A 10,881-nucleotide genomic window follows, 5' to 3' on the forward strand; every position below is an offset into this window, starting at 1 on the left:
ACCCTCCAGGGTTGACCAAGGCAAGGGGCAGACAGTCCTCTGGAGACAACTTGATTCCCTGGCTCCTTGACACTTATCTTCCCAGAAGCCACCATGTGTCTGTAGTTGAGCAACAGTCCGGGGGGCACACACTCTGCACAGGCCCAGTGAGCACCGTCTGTAGCTGACAGAAGTGAACCGAGAACCTCACGTGCCCCCCACTTCGCAACTGCTCCAGCCTGACACTCATCCTGTACCTCTCCCGCTGCACACAACTGAGGAAAGGCACAAGTTCTTCCAGATTGCCCCGTTCTTTGCTCTTGCAGGTCCACAGAGGAATCTGGACAAGCCACCGGAACCCCCCTGCCAAAGCTGGAGAAGAGTAAAGCCAGCTGCATGGGCAGGTGGCATTCAGTGGCCAGAGCAGCCCCTCTCTGAGAACACGTCTAACCAGACACTCCAGCTCCCAACCTCACCTTCAGTTCTCGGGCGCCACTTGGGGCGGAGGCTCTGGAGGTGGGCTAGAGAAAGGTGTGAATGTCCGGGAACAGATTAGGGATATGAACAGGAGAGTTTCTGTTTCCCACTCCAGACCATAGTCAACATAGTGTCATCTGACCCAGCTCAGGAGTAAAACTGCCCAAGTCACAGCTCTGTTTGAGGGAACAGCACAGCAAACATGTTCCCCCAGTGGGCTGGTCTCATGGACCAGGCAAAGAGGGAGGTACAGGAGGCAGGTGCCTTCTGCCTCCCCTGCTTGTGCTTCCCCTTGGTCATCGCCTCCCCTTACTGGACACAGCTCCTGCTCTCACCTGGGAGATTCATGTCCACAGAGCTGCCTCATCTGCCCCTTCCCTCACCATCCCCAGGAACTAAGACAGCTATCGAATCTGCCACAAGGTATTTCACGCAGGAGGCAGAGCGACATCTCCCTGCATCATGGGTAAGCAGTGGTGCCACGTCTTACACACACTTCTGCAGAGCACAGGAATGTATTCTCCAAGCCCCAAACCAAGACACATGCACAGAGCCATCATCTTCCAGTGAATTCAACAGGTTCTCCAGCTGCCTTTTGGGGGTACTGCTTACCCTCTATGAAAAAGAAAAGCCAGGGGCCAGCCAGAGAGCTCAGTTAGCTAGAGCATGGTGCTCTAACACCAAGGTTCAGGGTTCAATCCAGGTACTGGCCAGTCACCAAAAAAAGAGAAAGAAAAAAAAGAAAGAAAAGAAAAGCCAAGAGTTGTGCACTGCTGAGATTCTGGCAGCCTCCTTGAAACTAAGTTTTTGTCTGGCCAGGATGCATTTCTTCTATCAGAACATCATGAAGCCAGGGCTACTAGGGCATGGACTTCCTTGTTCAGAGCAGGGAGGTGGGTGGCTAATATAGGGCCTTCTACAAGTATCCTGCCAAGCCTAGTACATTCCAGAACCTTAACCACACACTACAGAATGTCTGAGGAAGTTTGCAGAGGAAGTGCTAGCAATGTCACAACTAAGTCTAGAACTGATTCCCTGGGAGAGCACCAGCCAAGAAAAAGTCATGGAAACCCATCAGAGAAACACCCTAAATTAAAATGTGTTATAACTTTGTCATCCCAAGAAATTAAGGTCCATCCCAATACTCCACAAAGAAGGCAGGCTTGTTGAGGGCATGGTATCTATGTGGTCATTACTCCTTACCTTGTTTCCCTTTTCCTGGTTTTCCAACGCCTATTTGGCAATACACTTTGGATCCCAACACTTCCTTCAACCTTCCCTTTCCTTGACAACCTATTTTGGACACACTTTTCTGTCTCAAACTGATACTTCTTTCAAGACACAGCTATGGCATTTGCGGTATCTGAACCCTACAAAGGAGCTATCAGCAATTGGTACCCCACCCCTATGATCTGCTTCCTGTCCCAGACCCAGTTGACAAGATCTACTTTCCATCTCCTCCCAGGAGACAGAGTAAGGCAACACTGAAACTCACAGATTCTAATCAGCTGACAGCCAGAGCACAGAGGTTACATATTTATTTGTATACCTTTACTCCACCCCACACCACCTGTACCTCACCCTAGAAGGCTTCTTGCTACACCTTTAAGCCTGTGTCCACCTCTTATTTTCTAAGTCCACATACATTTAAGTGGAAATTTCAGGCTCTGGACAAGTGCTATCCAACATAAATTTCTGTGATGATGTTCGATCTCTGCACAGTGCAATATGTCAGCCACTAGCCACATATGGCTGTGAACTTGATATGTAGCTGGTGTGACTGAGGAACTGAATTTTTAATTTTATTTCACTTAAATGAATTTAAATTGAAAGAGCCACATATGGCTAGTGGCTAATATATTGGACAGTGCAGCTCTAGACAGTTCAGCCAAGCGGACTCTAGCACCCAAGTAAAAAAAACTTGAGTGTTTCAGAATGTTGGGAGTAGGCTCTCCAGGAGAGGGATCAGGTGACCTCTTCCCCATGCATTGGGTGGGGCCACTGCTCCCTACAAGAAGAACCACGGCAGGACAGTCACAGGGAGCTAAAGATGAGCTTGTGAACTATGCACGATCAAGGCAGGACCTAACGGGGTCGTAATGAAGAATGGGCTATGGAAACGAAGCAGAAGGAAGGATAGAGATGGAGGTGGAGGAGGGAAAGGAAGAAGATAACTCCCTGTGGACTTAGTACTGACACCAAAACTGGCAAGTTCTGAAACCTACGTTAGACCTTCTCCCTTCCCCCCATTATTGTAAAATCTAATGGAAGGACCATTACATATCTAATGAAAACCCTCATTCTGCAGAGGACTAAACAGTGGACTAGAGTGACTGAGTTGTCCAGGGTCATATACTGAATCTGTAGCACAACCAGGCCCAGGCTGCGTCGGCTTCTCTGCTCTCAGCCCCGTGTACCCTCCCCCACCCTAAGCAGCGCCACTAAAGGAAGGCAGAGCTGCGGAAGGAGAACTGCAGGTACACGATGAGCAGGCAGAGGGAGGCCCACAAGAGGCACCAGCGAAGGGAGAAGAAGTTGTAGCCCAAGCCCGCCTGGGTCCTCGAGTTGGAGGCCTCAGAGAAGGTGTAGGTGGTCGCCTCCTCCTCCAGCAGCTTCTCGCTGGGCTTCCAGTGCACGATGCCCTCCTGGCAGGCCTCGCAGAACTCACTGCGGTGCTGCCCGCCGTCGGGGCGGCTGGCCACGTGGATGCGGTACTGGCCGCCGTCCTCTTCGTAGCACTGCTCGCGCAGGCTGGTGATGAGGTTGTCCACCAGGCTTTCGATGTTCTCCTCGAGCATGCTCGACTCATCCAGGTGTGCGGTGCCGCACTCGTAGCACAGCTGCTTGAAGACGCGCATGCGCACCGAGCCCAACCTCTGGGCGCGGTCCAGGTGCATGTGGAAGAGGATGACCACGTGGGCCGACTGCCAGGTGTGCCAGCACCACGAGCAGTGGAACCTGCGGGGAGGGGAAGGATGGCTGGAGAAGGTGGGCCTCCCAGCAACGGCCCGCCCTTGGGAACCCGGAAAGGAAAGGCCCGTTTGTTTGCCTGTGCCTGGAGGTGGAGTGTTTACTGCCTGTGAACCCCTGTGGGGTTCATTAGCCCTCTGTGGCTGCTGGCTCCCGCCTCCTCCTGGTGAATGCCCCTGGGACCTCAGAACTAGAGCTGGAGCCAAGCCCAGGTGCCTCCTGTGCGCTCTCCTGCCATCTCAGCCTCCCCCAGCCTCATGCTCTCAGGGCTTGGGCTTGGACGCTGCAGAGGGGGTCTCTCTCTCTCTCTCCCCCTCCCCCTCTTCCTCTTATTTCTCATCTGTAAAATGCAGTGTGATGGTGTCCATAAGGGTCCTTTCACACAGACCTCCTGTGACTCTGATAAGGGGGATGACCTGCACCATCTGACTTGTGCATCTTGCTTGCTCTGGGGAGAAGAGATGCCTCTAACTGTGCTGAGCACAGACCCTGGCACACTATAGGTCCTTAGTAAACCACCAAGAATGACAGTAAGGACAGGTGGTTGGTGATAGACTGGCCTGCAGAGGGACTACCAAGTCCAGTTCCTTCCTGAAGAACACTCCCCAGTCCCTTGACAACTCATCCCTAGATACCACTGCAGCCCTGCAGGGGGTCCCCATTCCAACCCACTCCCACCACCAAATACACACATCCACACACTTACATATACACAGGCCACTTTACTTAACTGGACCCCATGGAGACCCAGCCTCAGGGAGCACAGAGAAAGGTCCCTGGGGCTCATCTAGCCTAGCCCCACTCCCTCCGCCCCCACCAGTGCTTGCACACCTTCAGTGATGGGGCACTCATTACCTCCAGAGCAGTTCCTTCCACCCCTGAGATGAACCTCTTCCAAGCCCTATGTTACAGAGACTTCATAGGCAGTGGAGTGCCCACTGGGTTGAGTCTACCCTTATCACTGGCCCTCTCTAGGTCCATTATACAATGCCTTAAAGGACCTCTGATGAAGAGATTAATTCAGTCCAACAGGCACCTCAGCACCTACTGTATGCCAAGCACTGCTCAGCCCAGGCTGTGAGATAGAGTTGAAGCCAAGCCAGCTCCTGACCTCTGCAGGCCACTGACAGCATGAGAACAGAAAAGTACCCAGCACAGCCGAGGGCAGGGTTAGCAGGGCAGAGGAGCCTGATTGGTCCCAAGCCAGAAGGGGGGCCCCACCACCATGCTGGGCCACAGTTGCAGCGCACCAGGGTTAATACATCTGAAGGCTTAAAGGTAGAGTGAGCCTGTGCACAGAGTGAGCACTAGGGCAGCAATTCTGCAGTCCTGTCTGAGGCCAGCTGGGAGCCACAGGCCACCAGCCAAGAATATGACCAGCTGAGCTCTGAGGCAAGAGGAACCACTAGCTGGAGCTTGGGCCCCTAAACTCCTGAGTCCTGGCACCCAAGTCTCCTGTCCTTGGCACCTTCCCCTCCCAACAAGCCAGCCCCAGAGCTCCATGTTTTGTCTTCTCCTTCTACATCATCTTCAGTAAGACAATCCAGAGTTGTTTCCCAACCTCAAGCCAGACTCCAAATCTTAAATCCAAAAATATCAAACCTGAGGGTGGCAGGGAGCAGGGTGTGAGATTTTACTAAGATGAGACTGAGGCCCAGAAAGTCAAAGAGCCATCCATATATGAACGGCTAGTTAGAGGTAGAGCCAACGCCCAGCACACAACAGGTGCCCAACAGATGCTTCTTGAATTGACTTGAATGAACATGAATGAACTGACCTCTACCTGTCTGTGTTTTATTGCATGACAGGTTTACTCTAATATTCAAAGGTCTTGGGGCAAGAGTCCAAACATAAGCTCCTCACCTGCAACCTGCCTCCTCTGCTCCCACCCTCAGCACCATTCTGTACCACGAGGGGCTTCACACATATACAGGTGAGCAACCCAGTCTGTGTCCACATCCTGCCCACACCTCTAGAACACAGCCACCTGTTGGCCTCCCTTGAGTCCAAAGGCCCAGGGGAGAGGCCTGTACAGACCCTGTAGATGGGCTTGTGACAGTATAGGCAGGGAATTCTATGGTCCCAGTCCTAAGTCACAGTCTAGAAGAGGGAGGAGCATGTAGGATTTAGAAGGAAGGGTCCCCTTGCACTGTGGGAGGTATATGGCTCCTACAAAGTGATAGGATCAAAAGGAAGCCCTGCCCAAAGCTAAGTCTTTGTGTCACCAATCCATAGATAATAGAGCTGGAATGAGACTTGATTGATCATCTCAGGCCAACCCCTTCATTTTGCAAATGTGGAAACTGAGAGCCAGAGAGAGAAAGGGACTTGCCCAAGTTCACAGAGATAGTAAGCTATAGAACCAATTTCTAACATATAGCAGGTGGTCGAGAAGTGTTTTGCATTCAAATCAAATTGGATTGAATTGACTAGACAGACCCAGAACCAGAGCACAGGCTCCCTGACTCCTAGGCTGAGGCTTTCCCCAGTGGACCCCACAGCCTCCTCCCATCAGTTCCAACCACTCTTTAAATGTCAGAAATTGAAGGGGCATTGAAGGTAATACAGCTCTTCATTTAATGTAAAAAACTGAGACCCAAAGATAGAATGACATAACCTGCCCAGGGACACCCAGGGAGTAGGTGGTAACAGCTAGGATTAGAACTAAGGCCTCCATGACCCCCTAGCAGCTCTTTCTCTGATCTCCCACCTCAACTGACATAGGAATGAGTGTGAGCCCAGGACCAGGCTCTGTCTCTCCTTGGAAGGTGCCCCAGGGCTATGACCCAAAGGCTGCCTGCAGGGCCCTTCCTACCGGCCTCTCACCTGCCTGAGGCATGCTGCTCCAGGTACTGCTTCCAGCCAGGAGCCAGCTCGTTGGGCTTGAGTTTGGGGTCTATGATGAGTTCCCAGCTGTCAGCCGGCTTTGCTACCTCCATCTTCTCATAGAAGACTTTCTTCCACTCGCAAGTGGTCAAGCTGGTACACATGGTCCTGCTGGCAGGGGTGGAGGTTTAAGCTCAACCTAAATGAGAACAGAAAGAGCCTGGACAGGTGCAGATCAGTTCAGTCTCAATGGTCTGAAAATCCTCCTTGACAGGATCAGGAGGAAACAGGACCCAGATCTCTCCTTTGTCACTGTGGAGCCTGTTACCATGGCAGCCAGGCAGGGTGCCAAGAGTCAGGGTTGGGGAGGAGGGAATCCCTGAGGGGGAGTTCCAGGTCCCTGAGCTGGGCATCAGAGGCAGGGCTGGGTGGTGACATTGAAAAGTGGAGCAAGCAGAGGGGAGGCCCAGCCCAGACCACACTCAGCCAGGGCTCCAAAGTGTCCAGGAAGCAAGGACTATCTGGTGGCCCTGCTTCCCCTGCTGCTCTTCCAGGCATTCTCCACATCTCCACATCATGTGTTATGGTAACTGTGACACTCTAGGGAGTCAAGGAGAAACAAGGGACAAGGAAATGCAGAGCTGCTGCTCTCACAGCCCTGAGGTGTCGTTACCATCATTTACCCTGTGTCATGCACAAGCTGCTTGACTTGTGTGCTGTCCAGGGCAGATCAGATCAGGAAACTGAGGTTTACACTACTTCTAGTAGCTCATCCAAGGTTCAGATGCAGGCCTTCTGAAACCAAGCTCATTTGTTCATTTATTGCAGTACTATTGAGCTCCTGACACAGGGGGATTGAGAGAGCAGTAACACGTGGCCCATTTGCTCAGGGAGATCTCAGACCAGTTGTTGAGATAAAATGTAATGTAATACACCATGAAAAGCACAGTAATAACACTTTAGATTCACAGGGTCGTGGGATTGTTAGAGCTTGGACGCAGCTCCTGGTCCCAAGCCATGCTAAGGTTGTTGCTGGAGGAACAAGTTGCTCTGAGCTGTAGGCACCTGCTGCCTCAGCTGTCGCTGAACAAGGCCAGGCAATAGGGTATCCACAGCTCCCTGAGGCCCAACTTAAATACTCTAGAGACTAGAGGGAATTGGACTCCAAATCTGCATAATTCAGATGCAGGCACAGTCATCTGGAGGGAGGAAGTATAGGGCAGGGAAAAGGCCAGGCAATATGGCTGTTTACCCCAGCTCTGCCCTCACTTCTATGTGGCCTCTCTTCTAGCTGTAATCATCTTATGCTTCTGTAACCTGGAAATCTGGAACCCTAGACATGTGGAGGCACAGAGTGAAGAGCTCGCAGAATTGAAAAGGGTTGCTATGAACCAGAAGTTTTCAGTGTTGAGTTCGAGACTTGGTATTTGCCTCCAAGTGGTTTTCATGTCCCCTGCCAAAGACTGATGGGAATCCCTTGATGAGGTGTCAGAAATGCTCTTTGGTCTGGGCATATTTTTCAGTTCATTTCCTTGGACACTTCACATAGCCAGAACTGACCCTATGTTAGTGTGGGGAGGGAAAGGAGAAATACACTCATGGGTATTGAATTTACCCTTAAGGCTGGTCACTATATTTGCTTCTTTATTAGCCAAAAGTTGATAAGATGTTCAGCTGGCACAAAATTGGATAAGCATCAGATAGATAAACAGCTCCAGGTTTAGTAAAGATGTGAACAGACCACTTAGCTCTGAGTTTGGAACCAGGAGATGCACGGTCAATTTGAGTCAGAGCCCTCAAAATGACCAGGCTTTGCTTGGGGTTAAGTTCCATATGCTAGAAACCCTTCCATTTATGTCACCAGTTGTCAAACAATTGTAGGGAGTGAGTCTATGTACTATAAAAAATGCTACCTCAGCCCAAAGATAAGGCAGTAGTTTTTTATAGTAAAACAATTGCTTTAGTCGTTTTGTGTCGCTATAACAGAATACCTGAGACTGGGTAATTTATAAAGAAGAGAGGTTTATTTGGCTTACGATCCTGGGACAGCTGCGTCTGGCAAAGGCCTCAGGCTGCTTCTACTCATGGTGGAAAGTAGCAGGGAGCCAGCGGGTACAAGCAGATCACATGGCGAGAGGAAGCAAGAGAGAGAGAGAGGGTGCCAGGGTCTTTTTAAGCAACAAGCTCTCACGGGAACTAATAGAGCAAGATCTCACTCATTACTCCCCTGCCCCCAGGGAGAGCACTAATCCATTCATGAGGGATCCGCCTCCATGACTCAATCAGTTTCCAACACTGCCACATTGGAGATCAAATTTCCACATGAGTTTTGGAGGGGACAACACATCCAAACTCCATCATTCCGCCCCTGGCCCCCCAAAACTCATGTCACTCTCACATACAAAATACAGTCATTCTATCCCAACATTCCCAAAAGTCTTAGCTTGCTCCAGCACCAACTTAAAAGTCCAAAGTCCAAAGTCTCAGTCCAAAGCCCAAAGTCTCCTCTGAGACCAAAAGCAAAAGTCCTTTCAGCTTTGAACCTGTAAAAGTCAAAACCAAATTTATCTAATGGAAATCGAGAAAAAGGAATGAATGACGGACAATACAAATAATGGCCTAGCATCTACATAGGTAACCTGGGCTTCTGACAAGTAGTGACATTTACAGCAGGAGGACAGCCACACTGTGTCTCATGAGGGGGCCTTCATTAAGAATTCCCAAGAGGAATGAATATGTGTGTGATTTGTGTACAGACATAAAATCTTAAAGCTCCAAAATAATCTTTGACTCCAACATCTGCATCCTGGGCACACTGGGGCATCTGGGCCCCAAAGCATCATCAGGCAGCCTTGTTCCCACAGCTCTGCCAGGTACAGCCCAGTGGGCTGTGCTAGTGCCTGTGGCTTTTCCAGGCCTGTGTTACACATTACCAGTGGCCTTGCAGTTCTGGGGTCCTGGCAGCAGCCTGGCTGCCTTGGCTCTACTAGACATTTCCCTGGTGGGGGCTCTCTGTGGGGCTCTGACCCCACTTTTCTGCTCGGCATTGTTCTAGTAGATGACCTCTGTGGTGGCTCCACCCCTGTGGCAGGTCTCTGCCTGGGCTTCCAGGCTTTTCCATACATCCTCTGGAATCTGGGTCTGCCAGCCTGCAGACTTAACACAACGTGGACGCCACTGAGGTTTCGGGCCTCTACTCTCCAGGGCTGCTGCATGAACCACACTTGGGGCCACTCTAGCCAGAGCAGCTGGGATGCAGGGAGCAGGTTCCCGAGGGCAGATGGCCCCAAGTCTGTCCTCTGGGACAACTCAGTCCTTCTAGGCCTCAGGGCCTGTGATGAGTGGGGCACCCTTCCAGACTTCTGAAATGCTTTTAGGGCACTTTTTCCCATTCTCCTGGTTCTTAGCATCTGGCTGCCTCGCCACCAAGATAATGTCTTTAGCAACCAGTTTTCCTGCTTCACTCTTGCATTGTTCTCTGGCTCTCTGCTTCTTTCAGGCTGCAAAGTTTCCAAATCTTTATGCTCTGCTTCCATTTTAAATTCTGGCTTTACATCATGCCTTTACCGCCATAACTCAGAGTAGGCTGTTCGAAGTAGCCATGCAGCATTCTTAATGCTTTGCTACTTAGAAATTTCTTTGGCCAAATGCTCTGGTTCACAACTCTTAAATTCCAACTTCCACAAAGCCAAAGGGCATGGACACAATGCAACCAGTTTCCTTGCTATGGTGTAGCAAGTGTGATCTTTTGTCCAATTCCGAATAAGTTCCTCATTCCTATCTGAGACCTCATCATCCCCATGGCCTTTACTGTCCACATTTCTATGAGCATTCTGCTCACCACTACATAAGTCTCTAAGGCATTCCAAACTTTCCCTCATCTTTTTCTCTTCTTCTAAGTCCTCCAAACTCCTCCAACCATTACCCATTACCTAGTTCCAAAGCTGCATCTACATTTTCAGGTATCTGTATAGCAACACCCCACTCCTTGGTACCAATTCAGTTTTGTGTTGCTATAACAGAAATACCTGAGACTGGGTAATTTATAAATGAAAGAGGTTTATTTGGCTTATGATTCTGGGACAGCTGTGTCTTGCACGGGCCTCAGGCTGCTTCTACTCATGGCGGAAAAGTGGCAGGCAGCCGGCAGGTACAAGCAGATCACATGGGGAAAGGAAACAACAGAGAGGTAGCAAGAGAGAGAGAGAGAAGGCACCAGGGTCTTTTTACACAACGAGCTCTCACGGGAACTAATAGAGTGAGAACTCACTCATTAATCCCCCCTCCCCCAGGGAGAGCATTAATCCATTCATGAATGATCCGCCCCCATGACTCAATCAGTTTCCAACACTGCCACATTGGAGATCAAATTTCCACATGAGTTTTGGAGAGGACAACACATCCAAACTCCATCAACAATGCACATGAGAGGCAGATTTTACAAATTTTCCCTTTATATTTCTAATTAAATTTGGAGTTTCCTGATATATGCATATAGTTACTGTAGTTAAAAAGCCAGATTTCTTGCAAAGTCCCAAGCTTGATATAAGTAAAGCCTGGGAAAAGAGAATTCTACAAGAAACCCACTGACAAAATCAAAAAGAATAAAAAAACGTGCAAGAAGTATTT

The 10,881-nt window shown here is 50.1% G+C and overlaps 1 protein-coding gene across 1 annotated transcript; it reads right to left on the bottom strand.

Moving 5' to 3' along the window:
• Window positions 1–2,897: 2,897 nt before the first annotated feature.
• On the bottom strand, window positions 2,898–6,416 carry RTP2 (receptor (chemosensory) transporter protein 2). The gene is made up of 2 exons (XM_008580051.1): window positions 6,253–6,416; window positions 2,898–3,414 (listed from the first exon to the last, which is right to left on the bottom strand). The coding sequence occupies exons 1-2, from the start codon at window positions 6,414–6,416 to the stop codon at window positions 2,898–2,900; spliced, it is 681 nt and encodes a 226-aa protein (XP_008578273.1).
• Window positions 6,417–10,881: the final 4,465 nt, after the last annotated feature.

The sequence above is a fragment of the Galeopterus variegatus genome, unplaced genomic scaffold (assembly GCF_000696425.1).
Source record: "Galeopterus variegatus unplaced genomic scaffold, G_variegatus-3.0.2 Scaffold83, whole genome shotgun sequence".
NCBI classification, from domain to species: Eukaryota; Metazoa; Chordata; class Mammalia; order Dermoptera; family Cynocephalidae; genus Galeopterus; species Galeopterus variegatus.

Coding starts and splice junctions, on each gene's coding strand:
- RTP2 (XM_008580051.1), bottom strand. CDS start 6,416: ATGTGTACCAGCTTGACCACTTGCGAGTGGAAGAAAGTCTTCTATGAG. Junction 3,415..6,252: donor GAGCAGCATGCCTCAGGCAG/GTGAGAGGCCGG, acceptor CCCTCCCCGCAG/GTTCCACTGCTCGTGGTGCT.